Genomic DNA, 26,660 nt, shown 5'->3' with positions numbered 1-26,660 from the left:
TTCCCGGGGGGCAGGGCATATTGAGATAAAAGGGGGGCAATATCCTGAACCAGCTCACTAGGAACACTGGCCACCATCTCCCAGCTTTTCAAAGCCCTTAATCCCCAGACCACAGGGCTTGTCCTAAGGAATCTCCCAGTCACCTGCTAACGTTCTGCAAACTCCCATGAAGAGGGCAGCTTAAGGGCACAGCAATGTGGGGAGAAATCAGGTTATATTTTTCCAAATCGCCTGTCCAGGCCAGATACTCATACCTGCATAAGAGGTAAGTAAATACATGCTATGCTATCAATGAAATTTAAGAGGTTATTTATTGCAGCAGCTGTGTTACATAGTTAGTTACTAGGTAACTAGTTCAGATACTAGTTACTAGTTCAGATACTCACATTGAAAACAAAGCCCTGGTGAGGTCATGTTGCCAAAACTTGGCCTCTGTTCACCGATGCCAAGTAGAAACATGGAGACCGTTTTGGGTGAAGTACAAAAGATCCGTTAATTTCTTTTCCAGGCAAAGGGGGCCAGAGCAAGCTAATGCCCTCATGACTGTGTGGTCATGAGGAGTTTTATAGTGTTCCAGGAGCAGGGCAAAGACAATTCTCAGATTGGTTGGCATCAAGATGAAGTTTCAAGCATCTTCAGTCTTCTGGTCTCAACCAGTCTAGGATCGGTGTTCCGATGGTCAGCAGTTTTCATCTGGAGAAGATCCACTTCCTGTTAAAACAGCTTAGGAATGTGTGTCAGGCCTTTGTCTATATCTTTCAGGGAACTGGAGTTCAGTGATTCAGCCATATGGCAGAATTATAATCTAAACTGCTACCAATTCCCCAGCCCAACAGCTAGTCTTTGTTTCTGCATCTTCATATTTCCTGATGACTGACTCTTGAGCTGGCATTCTACTTCAAAAGACAAGAACACAGGGACTTGTACATGGGTTCAGCCATGGCCGAGTGAAACCAGGGAAGGCAGTTTCTTCGTCCTCTCCTTGGCTCTCTTGATGGCAGTTCCTCTTCACTCTGACCTGCCGCTGGCCAAAGGGGTTGGCTGGTCTCGGGACTACAAACACTGCTGCTACTGCCACGCCCTCCGGGTTCCTGGGTCCTCACACACCCCTCACTATCCGCGGCCTCTCCTGGATCGTCTCTCACTTCCAGGCTTCAGTCTTCTGCCCAGTCTTGGGGGAGGCACCAGATGCAGAGACCAGAAAACAAGCATTGACAGTAGACCAGGTGACACTAGGTGTCCCTCAGTCTGGATGTCACAAACCGGCTTTGTTTTATTGATTTTTTTTTTTTTTTTTACCGGCTTTGTTTTAACCCACTTCTGCTTCCTGTGATTTGTTTCTCAGAGCTTCAGGGCAGAAGAGGAAGTCAGAACAGGAGTAAACAGGATGCCTGAAGGTTGCTGGTCTTTGGCTTCTCTTAAAACTGCCAAATGCCTGAGGGGCTGGTGGACTAACAGTGGATCTAAGAGAACGATGTGGATCTAACAGATGCTCATGCTGGGTGCCTTCCTGGCAGAGCAAAAGAAAGTCTGCAAAAGGCGTCACAGCCTGGCAATCACCTTGGCCTAGCAGAGATGCGGACAAAGTTTGTCTCTTTGAGATTCAACCTGGGGTAACCAAGACTTCTTGATTTTTCTGTCCTGAGGTGACCAGGACAGAAACTCTGGTTGAGGACACACATCCATACTCAGAAGGCCTTGATTTGTGGTTTGTTAGGAGTGTTATCTCTCAGGAACCACAGATCAAAATCATTGAAATGTGCCCCTGGATTACAATAGGGAAAATTTATAAAAACCCAAACTACAATGTTACATAAATTGTCAAGAATTAGGATCAGAATTGCCAAGAAATAAGGGTGCTTCTTTAAGTAAGAATTAATTGAAGTTCAAAATGGTTACATAGTTGCAGGTAGGGGAAGGGGGTACTTTGAAACTTTGTTTGCAGCTGGCCTGCAGCTTGCAGATATTGTTCTGAAAATGGTTGGGATCTTTCCTGGTGGTCCAGTGGTTAAGATACCAAGCTTCTACTTCATGGGGGACAAGTTCCATCTGCATGTTGCAGGTCATGTCCAAAAAAAAAAAAAAAAAATGCTGGTAGTATTCTTGAGTTTGATATAGTCCCTAAAGTTCAAGTTCTTAGAGATTTAAGAATATGTCTGACACCACATCCACGGATGGCTACCTGGCTCCATTTTGAATGTGTGAACCATAGTAATTTCATTTTAATTTTTAAATGATCTTGAGTATGTCATCACCTGTTTTCATCACCCTTTCTTGGGGCGATCAGATTTCAAAGCTAAGGATCTGTCCACAGTGAGATTGGTTCAGTTGGAATAGAGTTTACGAACATATTCTTAAAACAAGACAGTAACTGCAGAAAGTGGTCTTTGAACAATTTTTTTTTTCTAATGAATTACTTTAGTCCTTGAAATGATTTAGAAGTTTCACCAAGTGGTAATAATAAAAAGCAGATGACTCTTTAGAAGACAGTTTGGCAGTTTCTTAAGACATTGTTATACTTATCATATCCAAAAATCTCAGTTTTTGATCATATACTAATCATATGATCCAAAAATTACACAAATAATTTGAAAACTAGTGTTTTTGCAAAATATGCACAGGTATGTTTATAGCAGTTGTATTCATGATTGCCAAAACTTGGAAGCAGCCAAGATGCCTGTCAATGTATAAATGACTAAACACACTTTAGATTCTCCAAACAATGGCATAATATTCTGGGACTTAACAAAGAAGCTTTTAAGTCAAGAAAAACATGAAAGAAACTTTAATGCAGGTTACTAGGTGAAAGAAGTCAATCTGAAAAGGCTACATACTGTAAATTTCAACAACTTATCTTTCCAAATTCAGAAAAAGGCAAAACTATGGAGACAGTGAAAAGATATGTCTGAAGGGCCAAGGTGGAGAAGTTGAAAGGGATAAAAAGGTGGAGCCCAGGGGACTGTCAAGGCAGTGAAACTATGCTATATGATACTGCAATGATGGATTCAAGTCATTATACACTTTCTTGCCTGGAGAATCCCAGGGACGGGGGAGCCTGGTGGGCTTCCGTCTGTGGGGTCGCACAGAGTCGGACACGACTGAAGCGACTTAGCAGCAGCAGCAGCAGCAGCAGCATACGCAAGACAAAGAGTGAACCCTAGAATATAGACTTCAGATAATAATAATGTAGCAAAGAGCTGACATCCATCCTTCTCAAACTCTTCCAAAAAATTGCAGAGGGAGGAACACTCTCAAGCTCATTCTAAGAAACCACCCTCATTATGATGCCAAAAACAGACAAAGGTATTTTAAAATATTTATATATAAGCCAATAACACTGATGGACATAGATGATAAAATCCTCCACAAAATACTAGCAAACTTAATCCAACAATGCACTAAAAGAATCATACACCATAATCAAGTAGGATTTAGCTCAGGGAGGCAAGGATTATTCAATATATGCAAATCAATTAATGTGATACATCACATTAACAAATTGAAGGATAAAAATGTTATGATCATCTCAAAAGATGCAGGAAAAGCTTTTGCCAACATTTGATATCCATTTATGATTAAAGAAACTGTCCAGAAGATGGGCAGAGGAAACCTACCTCAATGTAATAAAGGTCATATACAACAAACCCACAGCAAACATCATTCTCAATAGTGAAAAACTGAAGCCCTTCCTGTTAGCAAACATCATTCTCAATAGTGAAAAACTGAAGCCCTTCCTGTAAGATCAGGACAAGACAAGGTATCCAAACTGGAAGAGAAAGAAAACAGTCAATGTTTGCAGATGACATGATAGTATACATAGAAAATCCTAAAGCTGTCACCAGAAAACCACTAGTGGTGATCAATGAATTTAGTAATGTTTCAAGATATATAATTAACACACAGAAATCTCTTGCATTCATTTACACTAACAACATAAGATTATGAGAGATAAATCCAAGAAATAATTCCATTTACATTGCAGCATAAAGAATAAAATACCTAGGAATAAATCTACCTAAGAGGCAAAAGGCCTGTCCTCAGAAAACTAAAAGATACTAATGAAAGTAATCAAAGATGACACAAACAGATGAATAGATATAACATGTCCTTGGATTGGAATCAATATCGTGAAAATGGCAATACTACCCTAAAGAAACTACAGATTTCATGTAATCATTATCAAATTACCAAGGGCATTTTTCACAGAATTAGAACAAAAATTTTTACAATTTGCATGGAAACACAAAAGACCCTGAATATCCAAATCTTGAGAAAGAAAAACAGAGCTGGAAGAATCAGTCTCCTTAACTACAGACAACAGGGCAAAGCTATAGTCTTCAAAACAGTATGATACTGGCACAAAAATAGACATGCAAATTAGTGGAAGAGGATAGAAAGCCCATAAATAAACCCACTCACCTACGGTAAATTAATCTATGACAAAAGAGACAAGCCTACACAATGGGAAAAACAGTATCTTCAACTGTTGAAAACATTGGGGAGCAACATGTAAAAAAAATGAAAGTAGATTATGCTCTAACACCATACACAAAAATTACATCAAAATGGATTAAAGACCTAATTGTGAAATGGGAAGCAATAAAACTCCTACAGGAAAACATAGGCAGAGCATTTTCTGACATAAATTGCAGCAATATCTCTTTCAACCCATCTTGCAGAATAGTGGAAGCTAAAACCAAAATAAGCAAACGATACCTCATTAAACTCAAAAGTTTTGCACAGCAAAGAAAACCATAGACAAAATTTAGAAAGACTGGGAGAACTCACAGATTGGGAGAAAATATTTCCCAGCGCTATGACTGACAAGGAATTAAGTCTCCAAAAATGGCAAACAGCTTAATATCATCAAAACAACCTAATAAAAAAATCAACGGAAGACCTAAATAGATATTTCTCCACAGACAACACACAGATAGCCAAGAGACACATGAAAAGATGTTCAACATCTCTAACTACTAGAGAAATGTAAAACAAGCTAAAATGAGATATCACCTCATACCAGTGAAAATGGCTATCATCAAAAACTCCAAACAATAAATACTGGAGAGTGTTTGGAGAGAAGGGAATCCACCTACACTGTTGGTGAAAATGTAAATTGGTATAGCCACTATGGAGAACAGTATGGAGATGCCTTAAAAAATAAAAATAGAACTACCATGCAAGTCCAGTCCTGGGCATGCATCCAGAGAAAAACATGATCCTAAAAGATGCATGCATCCCAGTGTTCACTGCAGCACTGCTAACAACAGCCAAGACAAGGAAGCAGCATAAATGTACATTGACAGAGGAATGGATAAGGAGGATGCGGTAGATACACACAGTGGAGTATTGCTTACTGCCAAAAAGAATAAGACACCATTTGCAGCAAATGGATGGACCTAGAGATTGCCAGACTGAGTGAAGTAAGTCAGAGGGAGAAGGAGAAATACTGTTTGGCATCCCTCATATACAGAATCTAAAAAGAAACGATATGAAGGTACTTATTTACAAAACAGACCCACAGACCTAGAGAATAAATATACGGTTGCCATGGGGAAGGACATGGGGAGGGATAGTTTGGGATCAACATGTACACACTGCTATCTTTAAAATGGATAACTGGCAAGGACCTACTGTATAGCACAGTAAACTTCGCTCAATAAGAAGGGAGGGGAGTATGGAGGGAAATACATACATGTATGTGTATGGCTGAGTCCCTTTGTTGTGCATCTGAAACTGTCAAGACATGGTCAGTTGGCTATATGCCAATATAAAAAAAAGAAAACGTTGTAGATCTTTACAGTAATATTTGTAGCACTACGTTATTGTTTTCAATGTCTGTATTGTTTTCTGTAGTATTGTTTAGTAGCCCCCCAGGCTCCTCTGTCCATGGTGTTTTTCAGGTAAGAATACTGGACTGGGTTGATGTTTCTTTCTCGAAGTGTATAGTATAAATGTACCATAATTTAACCTAGCTCATATATATATAGACATTAAAGTTGCTTATAATTATTTTACTATTTTAAATATTTTTTGAAATAAGTATCGTATAGGAATCCATTTATTTCCTGATGATAAATTCTTGGAAGGAAATTTGCTTGGTCCAAAATTTCTTGATACATAAAAGATTTTGAAATATTATTAAAAAGGTTTCTATATTAATAAAATGCGTATCTATACTGAAATAGAGGAAAGCAGTAGAATGGGAAAGACTAAAGATCTCTTCAACAAGATTGGAGCTATCAAGGGAACATTGTATGCAAGAATGGGCATGATAAAGGACAGAAACAGCAAGAACCTAACAGAAACAGAAGAGATTAAGAAGAGGTGGCAAGAATACACAGAAGAACTGTACAAAAAAGCCTTAATGACCTGAATAACTACAATGATATGGTCAGTCACCTAAAGCCTGGCATTCTGGAGTGTGAAGTGAAGTGGGCTTTAGGAAGCATTACTATGAACAAAGGTAGCAAAAGTGACAGAATTCCAGTTGAGTTATTTCAAATCCTAAAAGATGATACTGTTAAACTGCTTCACTCACTATGTCAGCAGAAAACTCAGCAGTGGCCACAGACAGGACTGGAAAAGGTCAGTTTTCATTCCACTCCCAAAGAAGGGCAGTGCCAAAGAATTTTCAAACTACTGTACAATAGAGCTCATTTCACATGCTAGCAAGGTAATCCTCAAGATTTACCAAGCTAGGCTTCAGCAGTACATGAACAGAAAACTGCCAGATGTACAAACTGGGTTTTGAAGGGGCAGAGGAAGACATCAAATTTCCAGTATCTGTTAGATCGTGGAGAAAGCAAGGGAGTTCCAGGAAAATGTCTACTTCTGCTTCATTGACTATGCTAAAGCCTTTGACTGTATGAATCACAACAAACTGGAAATTTCTCAAAGAGATGGGAGTACCAGACCACCTTCCCTGCCTCCTGAGAAACTGGTCAAGAAGCAGCAGTTAGAACTGGACATGGAGTAATGGACTGGTTCAAAACTGGGAAAGGAATATGTCAAGGCTGCATATTGACACCAGCTTATTTAACTTACATGCAGATTACATCATGCAAAACGATGGGCTGGATGAATACATATGTATAATATGTTATTAAGAAAATTGAAGATGCCTTACCACAAGCTCTAATGTGATGCAGTCAAGACAGACATCATTATTTCCACTTTATACTTGACTTAAAAATGTTCAGTTCAGTTCAATAGCTCAGTCGTGTCCGATTCTTTTTGACCCCATGAACCGCAGCACGCCGGGCCTCCCTCCATCACCAACTCCCGGAGTTTACACAAACTCATGTCCATTGAGTTGGTGATGCCATCTAACCATCTCATCCTCTGTCGTTCCCTTCTCCTCCTGCCTTCATTCTTTCCCAGCATCAGGGTCTTTTCAAATGAGTCAGCCCTTCGCATCAGGTGGCCAAAATATTGGAGTTTCCACTTCAACATCAGTCCTTCCAATGAACACCCAGGACTGATCTCCTTTAGGATGGACTGGTTGGATCTCCTTGCAGTCCAAGTGACTCTCAAGAAACTTCTCCAACACCACAGTTCAAAAGCATCAATTCTTCTGTGCTCAGCTTTCTTTATAGTCCAACTCTCACATCCATACATGACCACTGGAAAAACCATAGCCTTGACTAGAAGGACCTTTGTTGACAAAGTAATGTCTCTGCTCTTTAATATGCTATCTAGGTTGGTGATAACTTTCCTTCCAAGGGGTAAGCGTCTTTTAATTTCATGGCTGCAATCACCATCTGCAATGATTTTGGAGCCCCCAAAAATAAAGTCAGCCACTATTTCCACTGTTTCCCCATCTATCTGCCATGAAGTGATAGGACTGGATGCCATGATCTTAGTTTTCTGAATGTTGAGCTTTAAAAAGGTTACCATATCTGGAAAAAAAAAAAGAGTTACCATATCTGGTTGAATTCACAGAATCACTGAATAAAATAGCTGAGATTTGCACACAAATTTGTTTCTGTGCTAGAAAGTGAAAGAAAGTGAAAGTAAAGTCCCTCAGTTTGTCCGACTCTTTGCGACCTGGTGGACTGCAGCCCACCAGGCTCCTCTGTCCATGGGATTCTCCAGGCAAGAATACTGTTTCTGTGCTAAAGTCCTGTTTAATCTAATGTTATACTGCCTGTCAGTGGTATAAACTTGTATTCACAGGCACCTGTAAATAAATTGTTACATATTTCCATTCTTATGCATTTGGAAATATTGGAGATCTATTTCCTTATTTCAGAGAAGGCAATGGCAAGCCACTCCAGTACTCTTGCCTAGAAAATCACATGGACAGAGGAGCCTGGTGGGCTGCAGTCCATGGGGTCGCTGCTAGTCAGACATGACTGAGCAACTTCACTTTTACTTTTCACTTTCACACATTGGAGAAGGAAATGGCAACCCACTCCAGTGTTCTTGCCTGGAGAATCCCAGGGACGGCGGAGCATGGTTGGCTGCCGTCTATGGGGTCGCACAGAGTCGGACACGACTGAAGCGACTTAGCAGCAGCAGCATTTACTTATTTACTAGCAAAGTAATTTTTCCTGCATACCAAGGATGCTCTTTTTTTAAAAAATATTTACATGTCTTTGAATCTGTATAATTTTATGCTTAAGACACACAACAAACAGTTAATTATATGAAATTTAACATATATAGTGTATATATTGTCCAAGTTATTGTATCCTAAAAGTTATTAAACTATTATTATTATTCATTTCACTTTAGTAGTAAAATGAATGAATCTCACAGAGTCTATGTAACTTGCCAGTATCACACAGCTACCAGTGGTCAACCAAGGCTCACACTCTCTTGTTCATTTTCAAAGCCCATCCTTGTAACCATGAATTACACTTCTACCATAGTTTTTCTCCAATTAGAATTTTTGCAGAGGCTTTATTCTTACAGTGCATGTTTACGGCTTTTCCAACATAATATTTTCTGAATGACCAAAAGCCTCAGATCTTTTGAAATCAATCCTTGAGTAATACCTTGTTCAGGTACTCATTTGTGTAAACACAACAAATAAATATATGATCATTGTCTACCATCTATAACTGTACAGTTTTTCATAAGACATAAACAATAATTTGTTTTCCAATATGCGTTGATTTTGCTACTCCACTCCTGACATGGGTAGTAAAAATCGGTGGTGAAAAAATTCTTCTCTAAGTGCTTTAAGGTCTAAATGCAAACCATACCTTTAGAAGTGAAGTGAAGTGAAAGTCACTCTATCGTGTCTGCCTCTTCGCAGCCCCATGGACTATATAGTCCATGGAATTTTCTAGGCCAGAACACTGTAGTGGGTTGGCTTTCCCTTCTCCAGGGGTTTTCCCAACCCAGGGATTGAATCCAGGTCTCCCAGATTGCAGGTGGATTCTTTACCAGCTGAGCCACAAGGGAAGCCTTTAGAACTGCTATGCAATAGGATAGTCATTAATCACATTTGAGTATTAAAATTTAAATAAATTAAAATTAAATAAAAAATTTAAATCTACATTTCAAGTGCTCACCAGCTCCATGTGACTAGTGGCTACAATTGTGGTTGCACTGATGTGGAATATATCCACCATTGTAGAAAGTTGATTCAAAAGTGCTGATCTAGAATAAAAATAATAGTTTTCCTCCAGATGTTGAACAAAAGGAACTCCAGCTAACTTACTTTTAAACAATGAAACATATGTAGCTCAATACATTTTACAGTAATTAGAAACATTAGCCTTTTTCAGTATATGTGCTTGTGAAATGTATAGATGTTAAGATCCAAGTGAAGAAAGACTGTACAATGAATCTGTGGGATTAAGATTTTTCATGGTTTTCTTTCACCATCTTTTTGATGTCCAAAGATTCTGTAGTATTGTGTGTGTGTGTTAGTCGCTCAGTCCTGCCAGCTCTGCAACCCCACGGACTGTTAAGATCCAAGTGAAGCAAGACTGTACAATGAAATTGTAGGATTAGGAATTTTCAGAATTTTCTTTCACTGTCTTTTTGATATTCAAAGATTCTGTAATATTTCCTCCTTTTTATTTCTAAAGTTATTGATTTGTGTCTTCTCTCTGTTTTCCTCAGTTTGCTTGAGGTTTATCAATTTTATTTATTTCTTCTGAAGAACCAGCCCTGTTTTGTAGAGGCTTATCAATTTTATTGATCTTGTTCAAGAAGTCAGCTTTCGATTTCATTGTCTATTGATTTCTGCTGTTCAATTTCATTTCTTTTCATTTTGCATTTTCCCTTCTTTTTCTAGTTTACTATGGTTAAAGCTTAGATATTTGTTTTTAGATATTTATTCTTTTTGAATATGTGCATTCAATGTAGTAAACCTTCCTCTAAACACTTATTTTACTCTATGTCACACATTCTGAAGTTATATTTTCATTTACTAAAAAATATTTTAAAATTTTTCTTGAAATGTCCTCTTTGACTCATGTATTGTTTAGAAATATGTTGTTAAATCTCCTGTATTTAGGATTTTCTAGTTATATTTCTATGTTGCCATCTGATTCTACTTTAATTCCACTATGGCCTGAGTACATACATTATATGATTTCTATTCTTTTAAGTTTTTAAGCTATAATTTTTTAGAATGTGGTCTAACATGTGGCAAATATTCAACATAAACTCGAGACAAATGTATGTTCTGCTGTCATTAAATAAAGTAGCTTATGCTGCTGCTGCTGCTAAGTCACTTCAGTCGTGTCCGACTCTGTGTGACCCCATAGACGGCAGCTCACCAGGCTCCCTGGGATTCTCCAGGCAAGAACACTGGAGTGGGATGCCATTTCCTTCTCCAATGTGTGAAAGTGAAAAGTGAAAGTGAAGTCGCTCAGTCATGTCCGACTCCTAGCGACCCCATGGACTGCAGCCTACCAGGCTCCTCCATCCATGGGATTGTCCAGGCAAGAGTGCTGGAGTGGCTTGCCATTGCCTTCTCCAAAAGTAGCTTATAAATGTCAATTATTTTATATACACTTGGTTGATGGTGCTGTTAGAATCACAACTGTGTTGTGATTTTCTGCTGTATGGGTCTGCCCATTTCTGATAGAGGGTTACAGAAGTCTTCAGATATAATAGTGAATTCACCTGTCTCTCCTAGCAGTTCTATCAGGTTCTGCCTTACGTCTTGACACTGTTGTTAGGTTCATATACAAAGGAATCGTCTTCTTGGAGAATTAATTGTTTTATGATTATGTAATGTCCTTCTTTCTCCCTGATAAGCTTTCTTGTTTAGAAGTTGCTCGGCATGAAATTAATATAGTCTAGCTACTCCAGCTTTCTTTTGATTAGTATTCACAAGGAATATCTTTCTCCATCCGTTTCTTTTTTTGACTACATATATCTTCATCTTTAAAGTGGATTTTTTTATAGAAAATACAAACTTGGATCTTGTTTTTGTTTCACTCTGACAATTTCTTTTAGCTGGTATATTTAAACCATTGACATGAAGATGATTATTTAAACAGATGGATTAATATCTGCCACGTTTGTTAATGTTTTCTATTTGCTGCTATTGTTTTTTGTTTCCATTTTGGCTTCTACTTTTTCAGCCTTATGTAGTTTTAGTTGGGCAGCTTAGATTATTTCATTTTCTCTCCTCTCTTGTATCCATTACACCTCTTTCTTTTAAAAAAAAAAATACTTTTAGTGATTGTCCTGAGGCTTGTAATAAAAAATTACAACTAGCTGAAATATGCTTTCAGTTAATACTGTAAACCTCAAAAGAGTAGTGCAATATCCTATAATAACAAAATAATCCTAATTATACTCTTGTCCCTTACAACGTTACTGTCATTCATTCCACTTATGCATAAACTACAAGAAACTAATACAGTCATTATTTTGAACAAGCTGTTACCAGTGTGATCAATTAAGAATAGGAAAGATACATTTTAAATTTTCTCATTTATTCCTCAAAGTAGGTCCTAGTTTCTGACCTATATCACTCCTTACCTCTTTCTATTCCTTCCTTATTTTAACATTCTTACAAGGAAGGTCTCCTGGCTACAAATTCCCTGAAGGTTTCTTTTTCTGGAAAAAATCTTTATTCCCCCTTCACTTTGAAGGGGATTTCATAGGATATAGAATTCTAGGTTGGTAATTTTTTTTTTTCTCTCAACAATTTGAACATTTCACTCCACTCTGATTGTTTACCTGGCTTCTTAGGTAACAAAGGTGGCAAGATAATTATTTTCTTCTTGCTTTTTCCAAATTTTTTCTCAATTTTTGTTTGACTTTCTGCCATTTGACTATGATATACCCAGATGTATTTGATGGAGGTGTGTGTGTATGCGCACAGATCTATGAATCTTGGTTTTCTCTGAGCTTCCTAGATCTGTGCTTTTGTGTCTGATATTAATTTGGGGTAAATTCTCAGTCACCGTTCTTAAAATATTGCTTCTACTTCTTTCTTCTCCTTTTGGTGTCCCAATTACATGTTACACTTTTTATAGTTATCCCACAGTTCTTAGATATTGTTTGGGGTTTTGTTTTCTTTTCTTTTTTTCAGTTGTTTTCTTTTAACTTTTCAGTTTTGGATGTTTCTGCTGCTATGTCCTAAACTCAGAGATTCTCTCCTCAGCCATGTCTAATCTATTAATGAGACCATCAGACACTTTATTTTTGTGTTTTTGATTCTCTGACATTTCTTTTTTTTCTTTCTTATAGTTTCTATGTCTCTCCTTACACTACCTATTTATTCTTCTTCATGGTGTCTATATTTTGCATTGGAGTCATTAGCATGTCAGTCATAGTTTTAAAAAAGTTTCCAGTGTGATAATTCCAATATTTCTGCCATATCTAAATTCTGATACTTTTCAAACTGTGCTTAACTTTTTGTTTTTGTTTTCTGTGCTGAGTCATGCCTGACTCTCTGCAGTGCCATGGGCTATAGCCTACCAGGCTCCTCTACCCGTGGAACTTCTCAGGCAAGAATACTGAGCTGGGTGCCATTGCCTACCTCAAGGGATCTTCCCCACCCAGGGATTGAACCTGCATCTCTTGCATCTCCTGTATTGGCAGGGGGATTCTTTACCACTAGCACCACCTGGGTGACTGAAAACTGTGTTGTAATAAATATATTTGGTCTTTACTTCTGATTCCTGGCAAGGAGCTTCAAAATTCATTATAATTTTTTTCAATTTCTTGAGTCATAGAAGTAACTTTGTTATGTTAGTGATCACTCATTGTGAAGGTTCTGTATAGTTTCAAGGGAGTGTCTGGTCACCAGAAAAAATACCACCATGTGATTAGAGGGTAGAAAATTCCTGCACTCCCCCGTCCACAGACACATGAGCTGTGCATGCCTACACCTGACTCTAATGTACCAAAGACATTGAGACCTAAACTCTTCATAGAAGAACATTGCCCACATTCCAGATTGGCCATTGGTTGATTCACTTGCAAGAAATATCCGAAAAACACTACAAGGGTTCTGAAAACTGAACTGGAACCAGAGCCCACATAAAGCCTGAACCTAGCCAGAGTGATAGTCTGCTCAAACCAAAAATTTGGATATGCTCCAGATATTTAAACAAAGAGTCTCCTAAAAAAATATTTATTAAAAATGTCCAGAAGACAATCCAAAATTATTCAGCATATGAATAGCCATGAGAATTTGGACTTGCATGGGGAAAGACAATCAACAGAAGCTGTGCTGACGTGACACAGATGTTGGAATTATCTAGCAAATATTTTAATCAGCTACTATAAAGGTACTCAAAATACCAAAGGAATGAAGAAATAAATGAAATCATTTAACAAGAATTAGAAATCATCTTTTTCCTCCTCTGAATTGCCTTCTATCTACATTGATTGCTACTTTTATTAAGGATAAAGAAAATTTTCCATCCTAAATTATGACACTCCAATTTTCTCCAACAGGTAAAAGTCACTTTTTTCACTTAGTAAGTCATCAAACAAAATCTTAATACATGATTTTTAATTTCAAGCTCATATATATGTATGTATATACATACATGTATATATATATATATATATATATATGCACATTTTTCTTTCTATATGGCATTTATTGTAAGATATTTTATTTGAATGTTCTCCTAAATTTTTATCTGGACTTGTTCACTTTTTTAAATTGGTAAATATCTTTTACTTGCCTTTAAATGTTTTCTCTCCTGTGAGCTTCCATGATAAATTTTATACTTTATTTCATAATAATATGCTGCATCTATGTAACACTTTACAATATATATTTTTCTCAGTGAAATTAATAATTCCATTATCAGTCATAAATTTAACCTGTTTCCATTCTTTTACCTCTTTCTCTTAATAGTTCCCTTTCATTACCTGTTAGAACGAGAATTTCCATATCTGCTTATTCTTATACAAATTATAAAGCCATTTACAATTTTATAAGGTATAGCACTCTTTCAAGGTCTCTCATCCTTGAAAACTGCATACCTGTGAACCACTTTCCCTGTGTAGACTCTAGAGTCTTATTAGTAGCATTATTTTATCACCTCATTTCCCACCCTCATTCCTTATAGCCCAAATTCTTACCTCGTTTTGCAATCCACACAGCTGGAAAACATCTTTCTCTACCATATTTATATAATGCATTTTACCTCCAGCTTTCATTAGAGAACTAAGAACTAAGAACCGTTTGAGGTCGGAACTTCCTGAGTAACTGAAAATGTCAAGCTAAGCTAATTTGGATAGTGAAAGATTCACACAGCAAACCACACATTTTTAGTCAGAAGGCCACTTGCCACACATACACAGAAGATTGGGCTTTGTATGAATGTTTAAAAAGACAATGAAGTTATTTCACGAATAGTACTTTAATTGCAAGACAGTGGATTTCAAACTAATCACCATGATAAGTCCAGTTATGACATGTCAGCTTGCAAATATATTACACAGTTATTGACTATATTCCCTGCACTGTACATCTCATACTTATAAATCATTTATTTTGTAACTGGAGGTTTTGGTTTCTTACTCTTCCTCACCCATTTCTTTCCCTCTGCTCCACCCACTCCTTCCTGGCAAACACATATTTGTCCTTTGCATCTATAACTATATATACAGTATAAAAATTTTGAACTGCTGTATTGTACATTTGAAGTTAATTTTGTAAATTTACTATTCTTTAGTAGGAAAGAAAAGGAAATGGTGCTCAAGAGGACGTGGAAGTTATTTAATGAAGCAAGTTCACTAGATACAGCAATAAAGATAGGAGTGATGTGGTGAGGGCTGCTTTTATTCACTTTTGTCGAGTGATAGACAAAACTAGATTTGACTGGACTGAAATGCTGAGAGAAAGTATTTTCCTTAAAATACATTTCCTGAAAGAAGCAGTGGACATTCCAGGTTATGCTTGTATCTGAAAAAGATAAAGCATAGAAATGAAAATAAGCTGATATTGATAATGTTGCCCAAACTCTGCCTGTGTTCTCTGGTGCCGAATAGAAACATAGAGACAGGTTTTGGGTGAAGTAGAAAAGAGTAACTTTTATTGTGCTGCCAGGCAAAGGGGGCCACAGAGGGCTAATGCACTCAAGACTGTGTGACTCACCCTGGAGGGGGATAGTGAGGAGTTTCATAGTGTTCAAGGAGCAATGTGTGACCAACTCATGGACAATTCTTGGGTTGGTTGGCATCCAGGTCAAGTTTCAAGCATCATCAATTTTCCAGTTTCAACCAGTCTAGAGTCTGTGTTCTCATGATCAGCAGTTTTCATTTGCAGGGGGTCTGCTTCTTGTAAAACTAACTTAGCAATGTGTGTCAAGCCTTTATATATTTCAGAGAAATAGGAGTTCAGAGATTCTGCTATGTGGTTGAATTATAATCTCAGTTGTTACCAGTTCCCCAGCCCAATAGCTAGTCTTTGTTTCTACATCTTCACATTTCTCTCTTCAATGAGGGGTGCTGGGAAAAATGGTCAACTGCAGGTAAAAGAGTGAAACTAGAACACTTTCTAACATCATACACAAAAATAAACTCAAAATGGATGAAAGACCTACATGTAAGGCAAAAAACTATAAAACTCTTAGAGGAAAACATGGGTAGAACATTCTTCAACATAAATCACAGCAAGATCCTCTATGACCCACCTCCCAGAGTAATGGAAACAAAAAGAAAAAATAAATAAATGGGACCTAATTAAACTTAAAAGCTTTGGCACAACAAAGGAAACTATAAGCAAGGTGGAAAGACAGCCCTCATGAAACAACTGACAAAAAATGAATCTATCATTGATTCTTGAGTCAGTCTTTTACTTTAAAAACAAGGATGCAGGGGTTTGTACAGTTTCAGAAATACAATGTATTAATGCTACTGCTGCCACAACGAAGTGCCATGCACTGCATGATTTAAAACCAGGAACTGTCTCACAGTACTGCAGCCTGGAAGGCCCACATCAGTATTTCCTCTGGGTCGTGCTCTCTCAGACTGCTCTAGGAGACAGTCCTTTCTTGCCTATTCCTGCTTCTGGTAATGGCGGGCCATACCTAGCACTCTTTGACTTATAGGTATATCACTTCAGTCACATGGCTGTCCTTTCCCTTTGTCTTCACGTTGTCTTCCCTTTGTTAAGAGTTTTGTCTGACTCCAAATTTCCTCTTCTTATAACACCACTGGTGCTAAAGAGCTTGAGGCTTATAGTAATGAAGTCTTCACTATTATATTCACCCCAGCCCTAATTTCCAAATGAGGTCACAGTCTGAGGTCCTGGGCATTAGAATGTCAACACAACATTTTAGGCTCATTATTCAACCTCATAAGATATAGGAAGAGGAAATTTCTTGAGTCTACACATAATATACATAACTCAGATGGTAAAGCGTCTGCCTACAATGTGGGAGACCCAGGTTCGATCCCTGGGTTGGGAAGATCCCCTGGAGAAGGAAATGGCAACCCACTCCAGTATTCTTGCCTTGAAAATCCCATGGATGGAGGAGCCTGGTAGACTATAGTCCATGGGGTCACAAAGAGTCAGACAGAACTGAAGGACTTCACTTTCACTTTTCAGAAGTTTACAAAAATTAATTCTATCCCATGGGATAGATTGTGTAGTTTTTCATATTAAATATTCATACATATTACATAAATTAAATTACCCTCAACTGCAAAGACCCTGTGTAATTATTGGTTACTGGATATTTGGTCTTGTAAAGGCTTCCCCCTGGGTCTGAGATCCAGGGCAAACGTGTGGTAGGGTCTTTCTTTAAACAAACACTGCTAAAGTGCATCACAGAACTCATAAGCCCATGAAGAACATTATTATTTAGCAAAAAATCTTCAGAATAGTGGGAAAAGGGAATTGGTTATATACTGGCTTATCCAGTGAGGGTACATTCTGATTGTTTACAGTGTTTAGATGTTATTTCTTCTTGTTCAGGGCATGTGTGCTCAGTTGCTCAGGTGTATCCGATTCTTTGCAACCCTGTGGACTGGAGCACACCAAGTTCTTCTGTCCATGGGATTTTCCAGTCAAGAATACGGGAGTGGGTTGCCATCTCCTTTTCCAGAGGATCTTCCTGACCCAGGGTTTGAACCCATGTCTCCTGCAACTCTTGGATTGGCAGGTGGATTCTTTTTCCACTGAGCTACCTGGGAAGCTCCTTTCCTGTTGAGAGTCAGGGATAGTATCAGACTTCGTTTCTGTCAAATGTGTCTTTTCTAATTTTGTTTCTCATATCCAGAGAAAATGAGATGTGTTTTTATTGAAACAATATAAATCTTCTAGAGGCTGCAGCTCTCTAGCACCAGTATTCAGCGTTGGTGACATCATTATGTCATGGTGTCCATGAGTACTCTTTTCTAGTAGCTCTCTCAAAGGCTGCTACTGCTCTTCATTGAAAATCACAAGTGCATATCTAAAAAAAAAATGCAGAAAATGTGAGCAGGAATGAATTTTCAAGACATATGAAATTTATCATTCACAATTTTATAGCATAATTGTAAAGTAGCACATTTTTCAACCATGTCATCACTGAATTATTCAAACTATAATCCCTGCTTTCCTAAGGAAATTTTTAGGGTAATTACACTCAAGAGTGTTAAAAAATAAATATCAAAATGAATATATCTAAAATAAATAGGCTATCACATCATGACCACATTGAATTTTATCTAGGAATGTAAAGCAGTCTCTTAACATTAGAAAATTTAAAATGTCATTCACTACATTAAAAGATTAAGGAATAGAAACCATGACAACATTGAAACAGATGCAGCAAACAAAAGCATACAAGAAAATGAAGTCTCTTCCTACAAAAAAAAAAATCTCTTAGCAAATAAAAATAGAAAAGAACCAACCTAACTTTTAAGAAAAGGATATAAACTAGATGCAACAGGACTAATGTTAACATATCAGAAGCATTTTCTTTAAAATGTGGAACAATTTTTACCATCAATATTGTCCTGGAAATTTCACCCATTTTAACTATACAAGAAGTAACTAATTTTTACAGTATAGGAAAAATAAAATTGTTACTACTAGATGCTATGTTTTCCAGTATTTAAATGAATCCACAAATTATTAGAAAATTATGAATTGTCAGAAAGTATGTTGAACAGACCAAGAATACCTAAAAGAGTTACCTTGCTAATAAAAGCAACTATTTTAAAAGATAATAACAGTGTATAATTGCAAAAGCAATAGATACATATAAATGAGACACATATACTACTATGCAGTAACTGTTTAGAAAAATCATGTTATGTAAGGCAAAAATCAATACAAGAAATACATTGTAAACAAATAAGAAAATAATATATACAAATACAACACTCCCCAAATTAACCTACAGATTCTGTGAAATTGCATAATTCTTCTAAAATTGATATATATAAGCAAAGATCCAGACCATTTAAAAAGTAGAAAACTAATACAAAAATTGCTTTCACAATCATCCAGTTGTGTAATCAGGCTATAATATTAAAGCAGTGAAATGTTGAATTTTCAACAATAGGAAAGAGAAAAAGTTGATAAATATTAAAATCATCTTACTCCTGGATGTTAAGTTCACTGTCGGAAACTGATTTAGTGCACTTTTTTTCCTGCAAATCCACTTCCTCTCTGTGTAGCATCTAGCTGTTGCAACACCATCTTCATTAAGGTAAAAACATATTTCATTCCCTGTCATATTGATCCTAAAATAAAGGAATCAAACACTATGCATTACGGAGTCCTGTGACTTCTCTCTTGGTCAATGACACCTTTTTAAAAAATATCTGTCTAGAGCTCTGAAAAAGTGTGCTGCTACACAGTCTTTTCTTACTAGGGTTAAGATGCCTGTACTAAATTGGACCAAAGGAGTCTCCCTTCCAAGAAACTGTATTTGTTAAACTAAGTTACATGTTATAGGTAGAGCCATCAATTTGTAGAAACCAATTGTTCTTAACCCTGGCATGAGTTTGCCTTCCACCAGCCCTTGCAAAGGACACCTGGAAATATCTGAAGACATTTTTGGTTGCCTCAGTGGAGTGGGGCAGGGGGAGGCCAGAGATGTTGCCAGCATCCTGTTGTGCACAAGAAAGTGCTTCCTCCACACAGGAAAGAATGATGTGGTCCAAAATGTCAATTTTTTCTGCTGTTGAGAAATTCCATCATAGACTAAAAGCCTAAATGGCTGGCAGTCACAATTTGGGGTGCTTATACTGGGTCATATATGCAGTGAACTCAATATTTTAGGTCCAATTCTCCATGTTGTAAAATAGAAGGTATGAGGCCCAGGTTAAACTGCAACTATCAGTGCAAATAAAAGCAGGTTAAGATAAACAAATTTACCTTGAACTGTGAAACTTGTCAGCAAACAGATAGCATGAAGTTTGTGAAAGAGATACTGTGTATGTGAATCTCAGGTCTTTACTTTCAAAGTAACCAACTAAGAAGGCTTTTCATCTTTTTTTTTTTTTTTCATTTTTAAATTGAAATATAATTGCTTTGCAATGTTGTGTTATTTTTTGCTTCACAACATCATGAATCAACTACGCGTATACATATATTCCCTCCCTCTTTAGCCACCCTCCCACCTCCTATTCCATCCATCTAGGTCATCACAGGGGGCTGAGCTAGGCTCTCTGTGTTATACAGCAGCTTCCCACTCTAGCTATTTTACACATGGTAGTGTATGTATAGGCCCACTGTGGCTCAGAGGTAAAGCGTAATGCTTCTCTCTCAATCTGTCCCACCCTTTCCTTCCGCTGCTATGTCCACAAGTCCACTGTCTGCGTCTGTGTCTCTATTCCTGCCCTGCAAATAGATTCATCAGGACCGTTTGTCTAGATTCCATATATATGTGCTAACATACAATATTTGTCTTTCTCTTATATCTTGATTTCCAACCTCTCTGGTTGACTCTTGAAACCAGTCTTAATACACAATACACTAATCCTTACTCCACTTTTCCAACATGCAGACAAATCGAGGACAGTACAGAAATATACTAATGTCAGGTTCTAGAAGGCTGCACTGTGTGTGTGTGCTTAGTCACTCGGTCGCATCTGACTCTGCAACCCCATGGACTGCAGCCCACTAGGCTCCTCTGTCCATGGGAATTCTCTAGGCAAGAATACCGGATTGAGTTGCCATTCCCTCCTTCAGGGAATCTTCCCAACCCAGGGATCAAACCCAGGTCTCCTGCATTGCAGGCGAATTCTTTACCAACTGAGCCACCAGGGAAGCTCAAGAACACTGGAGTGGGTAGTTTATCCCTTCTCCAGGGGAACTTTCCAACCCAGGAATTGAACCTGGGTCACCTGCATTGCAGGTGAATTCTTTACCAGCTGAGCTACCAGAGAAGCCCGGAAAGCTGCACTGTCTAAACTTAAATAATCCCAGAAAAAAGACACTCACCCTTTGTTAAGTATGTTTTCACCCACCCATTGTCCTGTTAGATTTTCTGTCATGTCTCTCCAAATCCAGTGATCAGAAGTACACTTGAATCGCTTAAGAAAATGCTTTAGAGACAAAATAAAATTCATAATTTTACTTGTCAGTTTTCACTACAACTTATTGTGTCCCTCTTGCTTTGCAGGTTGTGAGGAGAAAGGTACAAAGCTTCAAATCCTAGTTTCACTGGAAAACAGCTATGTAACTGTGAAAAAGTATTTTACCTTCTGACCCTCAATTTTCTCATTTATGAAACAACGAGAGAAATTTGTCAGAGAAAGTTTCTTTAAGACACTTTTGATTCCAAATTGATAAATATTCAGTATGAAACTCTATTCCTCCAAGATTTTTAGTCTGTGAACTCCTAGAAAGCTAGACTTTTCAACTGAGTTCTTACACAGACTTCCTAATCATCAGATATGTATTATGTTTTTTTTTCACTTCCCAGTAAATACTAGTATGTTGAATTTAATGTAATATTTTAGTTCAACATTTCTTCCAACTATCACATGTTTGCATACCCATACACACGCATCTTTCATGTATCCAGTTCCTTTAGAACCTAATTCCCAAATTTCAATTTTTTTTAACCAAATATTTACATTTTTAAAGACATCATTTTGGGGGAAATTTTTATTTTTTCTGATATTTCTCCTTATTCATTTGATGTTGAAAATTTTTCCTACCTTAGAGATTTTTATGCCATAAAATCATGTTCTACACAGAAAGTCACTGAGTCTACCTGCCCCAAAATAGTTGCAAAACCATAAACTTGACTTTGTATCACTCCCTGTTTCAGTTTTATATAAACACAAAGGAATTATGACAGATCACAACGCTGTGGTCCGTTCCTACCTGGTAACAGTGATGCCAATAACCTTGGCATTTTAATATACCATCTTCTATAGCATTTCATGAATTTATTCGAGAAAGAATCCAATTCGTTGAGCCAAGCTATGGGTTTACAAAGGAATCTATTAAGAAAACAGTGTCCCTGGATTCCCAGGGTTTGCTGTAGAGTGAGCAAATCCATGCAAATTTAGAGTTAGAAAATATTCTACTAAATGAGAAGATTATGAGTATAATAAATACAGCGTGAAATTTTAGTTTACAGAAGGCGCATCCCAGTCTTTATGGGAGACTATCACATGGGATGCACTGTAAGAGGTATACCTGGAAAGAGTAAAAGATTCCATGACAAATACAGAATCCGGGAAGAAAAGGACAAGTTGTGTTCTAGGCTTAGGAAAGAGCTTGTTTTAAGGCAGAAAAAGCAAGCAAGACAGGATGTATGTATTGGAAATCAACAGGATATATTGCACTGAATAGCTGGAAAAATTGGATGAACATGTAGAGCTGCGTTTTTGATGACCGGGAACTGGGAAATGACAAGGTACAGGGAAAGTCCTATGCAAAACATTGAACATTATTTGCTTAATAAAGAGTAGCTCATGGAGCTGCTTGTTAAAAAGACAAGGCAATTCTAACTAGGTGCAAATAAATACAGGGAAATTTTCATGAAGCAAGCTTCATCTCATTTTAACTAAGAAAATACTTGTCAATTTAAACAAACATTTGTAATATTTTAATTAAATTTTAAAAATAGCCTTTTATTTTTTTTCATGATTTTATTTATTTTTAAATTTTTTTTCCATCTATTTTATTTTTTTCAAAAACAATTTTAGGAATCTTTACTTAAAAACAAACTTATCTTAAAATGGAGTAATTTTAGTTTTATGAGCAGCAAGCAAAGTACAGAAGCAAAAATGCATTACAGGAGCATTAAGTTCTACATTAGGTCACAGCGTCTAATCTGAAATCACACCCGTAATATCATTTTTTCAGGATATCTGGGAAATAGTTATTTCCCAGGATGTCTGAACCATAGCTACTCTATTTTGACTTTTAATTGTAAAAAAAAATTTTAATAGCCAAAGCAGATTTCACCATTAATGACGTCAGTGTTTTTCTAGGTATGAGAAGATGCAAGAATTGGAACTCATAAAAACTTTTTCTGAAGAGATCTAACTATCTGAAGGCCTGTTCTGCCAGTTTTTAATTTTTTTTTTTTTTTTTTCAGAGCACAGAGTGCCTCATTCCTGATTTTCACCCTGAACTTCTTTCAGGGGGTGTTGAAGGTCAGCAGCTTGCAATGGTCATGATGTAATCTTTGTAGAGGCAGCTGGCAAGTACCAACTTCCAGTCAGCAGGGTCCCTTCATAGCCACATATCTGACCATGTGACACCATTTCATGGCCATTGTGTCCCGCAGTGCTGGGAAGGCTCATTCCCAGATCTAGGGAAGTGATGGGCCACTCAGTGTGCTAAAATTGGACCAGGCCTTGCAAGTAGCAAAAGTCTCTGGACCACTGTCTTACTAGCCTCCTGGTCCAGGAAAATATTTCCTCTTGTTGTTTTTTCCCATACCCAGAGTCACATGATTATTTTCTATGTCACTTGTTTCACTGAGCCTGTGATATAATGCTGCACTGACAGTTCCATATGAGATAAAAATAGCCTTTTAAAATTCTTTTATACATTACTTTCATTACTTCTTCACAGATAGCATATGCAAAATGCTCATTCTGTTTGTCACTTGTTATTTTTTTTTTTTCCATCTTGCTGCTAAGTTATCCTTTTTTCCCCAAAAGGAACTATAAGGACTGTTTAAGCATTTCTCAGAATGTTCATATCAAGAGTCTTGTTAAATTCCACAGTGAAACCATTTCCTACAGAAGCTCCTTGTCTTAAACTAAGCCTGCATCTTACTTTTTGACTTGGTTTGTCTACTCTTAACATATCTAGTTTTTCACATTTTATCAGGTTTCTGTCTTCTCTTACTTCCAAAATGGTTTAGTTTCCTTACACTGATCTATAAATTGCCCCAGCCTGGTTTGTATCTATTTAAATTTGAACCAATCAGGCAGATTGCATAACTATACATTGTTTACCCTGAAAGTAATACACAGTTCTTTTAACAATGTTGACCGCTGTGCTGCTGTACATTTAAACAATCTTGTTATTACTGTTTTAATCGCTCAATCGTGTCCTACTCTTTGCAGCCCGCCAGGCTCCTCCATCCATGGAATTTCCCAGGCAAGAATACTGAAGTGGGTTGCCATTTCCTTCTCCAGGGGATGGTTCTGACTCAGGGATGGAACCCGCCTCTCCTTCATTGGCAGTCGGATTCTTTACCACTGAGTCATCCGGGAAGAACACACACAAATTTTAATGAAGTTAATTACCTTTTAAATTGACCCTTTACTTTTAAAGACACGAAACAAAAGTAAAAAATATACTTGCCACATAAGTCACCCAGGGAAAGAACAGATTTCATAAGTGCAGAGGTATAGGGTCTCATGCTTATTAAAGCTCTTGGAGATTCTCTTTATTTACTGCATTTTTCCATCAATGTTTTTTGAACAAAGATTCATTAACCTTTTAATTTGTACCTGCCTATATGCTACAGCAATGGATACAATTTCAGATAAAATATGGTGACGATCTGGCCACTGGAAACTCATAACTTCAGCCTAGAGGGAAACTTTCAATTACACCTATTGCATTGTTGATAGTGAGCACTCTGACAGAGGCTGCCATGAGATCTCAGAGAAAGACAGGAAAGCAAGATTGAGTAGCCAGAGGAAGTTTCCACCAAGGAAGTGAAATGGAGAATTCCATCCTTCCTCTTTGAGGGTTTTAAAAGTTTTCCAAATAGTGTAAAGCTCTTCTGTTCATATTCCCTAAAATGGAAAAGCTAGCTATCAAGTCTACAACTTGATCGGAGTTTTAAACTCTCCAAACAAAATATCATTAACTTTTTCAATTGTATCTCCTATGGCATGTTCTAAACTTCTGCAACATTTTGCATATATAAACAGGCATGTTTGAAATGTTTTAAAGACCACAATGGAATTTGAATACTTCCAGTATCTCTACTTAATGCAATTGATAAGGAATGCATATTAAATTACTTACTTTTTCTTTTGTAGTGGAAATCATAACCAGGCTAGCATTTTGAGACAAACAGTTGTATCTACTTGAATTCCGGTCTTCTTCTTCTTTAGAAAAATAATAGCATTTATCTTGGAAACCAATCCAATTATCTGGGCAGAAATACTGAGCACCCCTATCTTCTTTAACTACAGTGGAGATAAATACATATTTTAAGAATCAGATGAAATAATATTTCACTGTGTTTTGAGGTCATTGAGGAAGGATGGGATTGTGACCAAAGAAATGATGCTCATGGCCATAATTGCATGTCTATTCCATAACAAATTAAAAACCGACTTCATGTTAGGTTAAATGAGAACAGTCCAGAATGTGACAGGACACTCACGCTGCTTTCAACTCCAAACTCAGTGATTCATAGACCTTCCTAGAGCAGTCAATGTGATCTCACTTTTAGTATCAGGTGGTACTAAAAATACTGATTTGCTTTAGACTGTTATAAATCTAGGACAGATTTTAATCTCTAAGAAAGCAATGAAAATAATAAAACACTATATAACTAACAAGACATGTACTCGGTTTCCAGTTTCAACTAGATACCACCATCATTGTGTGGTTCCAGGTTAACCAACAGAAAGAACTCATGTGAAATTTAGAAGATGAAAATAAAGCAGAATTCATTACTGTTGGAGGCATTATGCATAGGAAGTTCACAAGCCTTTTCATGAGTTTCCTCTTGTAGTCACCACAGTTAGATGTTTCTAGACTTTCTTCACCTGGGGCTTCTCCAAACATACTAGTGCTTTAAGCCAAAATCATTAGTGACTATTTCCTCTTTAGCCTTCCACATCATCTCTTCACAATTCCTTCCAGTTGTGTCATGCATAGTTCTGATATTAAAATCTTTTCTATGGTAACTAGTTCTATCATGGTGATCATTTTGAAATATATAGAAATGGTAGAAATAAAATAAAATAAAGTTGTATTCTTGTAATATTTGTGCCAACTACTTTTCTGAACACTCCCAGACTGAATCAGTTTTTGGTATCAAAAGTTGTTCTAAGGGAACAGAACCTTAAGGATGACATATGCTATTGGTTTTCCAGTGTGATCTGCATTAAAGGCAATGACCCAGTCACCAGTGGTAAATGGGATACTGGTGATCTATGGTGCTTAGAGGTAAAACTGTTAGTTAAATTATCACTCCTAAACACCTCATACCAGGTACCTGTAGATGGTAAACATTTTAGCACTCTTCTCTTAAATACTGATAAAACAATGGTCCAAACGTCTAAGTGAAAGTCACTCAGTTGTGTCCGACTCTTTGCGACCCCACGGACTATACAGGCCATGGATTTCTCTAGGCCAATATACTGGAGTGGGTAGCCATTCCCTTCTCCAGGGGATCTTCCCAATCCATGGATTGAACCCAGGTCTCCCACATTGCAGGTGGATTTTTAGCCAGCTGAAGCACAAGGGAAGACCAAGAATTCTCCAGTGGATAGCCTATCCCTTCTCCAGGGGATCTTCCCGATCCAGGAATTGAACCGGGGTCTCTTGCCTTGCAGGCGGATTCTTAACCAACTGAGCTATCAGGGAAGCCCATGTCCAAATGTCTAAGAATAATAACATTTGAACACCATAAGTAACAAAACTGAGTTGACATACACCTAGAGCTAAAAGTAACAACTACAGAATATACATTCTCAAAAAAGCACACAAAACATTTACTAAAATATGGGACAATAAAGTTTTAACAGCAGATTTTAAAAGGTAGAAACATTAACAGTGTGCCACCTGATTGTGGTAGAATTGAGCCATATACCAGTAAAAATTGTTT

The 26,660-nt window shown here is 37.3% G+C and overlaps 1 protein-coding gene across 15 annotated transcripts in view; it reads right to left on the bottom strand.

Moving 5' to 3' along the window:
- Positions 1-292: 292 nt before the first annotated feature.
- The window catches only part of LOC129536674 (C-type lectin domain family 2 member B-like), a 38,170-nt gene continuing 11,802 nt past the window's right edge, over positions 293-26,660 (bottom strand). For 3 of the 15 annotated variants that reach the window (XR_016037683.1, XR_016037686.1, XR_016037685.1), the window contains 5 exons: positions 24,845-25,008; positions 14,527-17,846; positions 9,213-9,428; positions 7,130-7,901; positions 293-2,049 (listed from right to left, as the gene is read on the bottom strand). Coding sequence is in view for 3 of the 15 variants with exons in the window: in XM_088837349.1 (XP_088693475.1) it covers positions 17,833-17,846; positions 18,983-19,125; positions 20,831-20,934; positions 24,845-24,868 (285 nt within the window). In the remaining 12 variants the exon portion in view is untranslated. The other 12 variants (XM_088837348.1, XM_088837347.1, XR_016037681.1 and 9 more) reach the window with 11 other exon arrangements.

This window comes from Moschus berezovskii, chromosome 6 (assembly GCF_049115385.1).
Source record: "Moschus berezovskii isolate FMDL1 chromosome 6, NW_MosBer_1.0, whole genome shotgun sequence".
In the NCBI taxonomy this organism is placed as follows: domain Eukaryota; kingdom Metazoa; phylum Chordata; class Mammalia; order Artiodactyla; family Moschidae; genus Moschus; species Moschus berezovskii.
The sequence above is the reverse complement of the archived record's forward strand: the minus strand, read 5'-3'. Positions and strand labels throughout refer to the sequence as shown.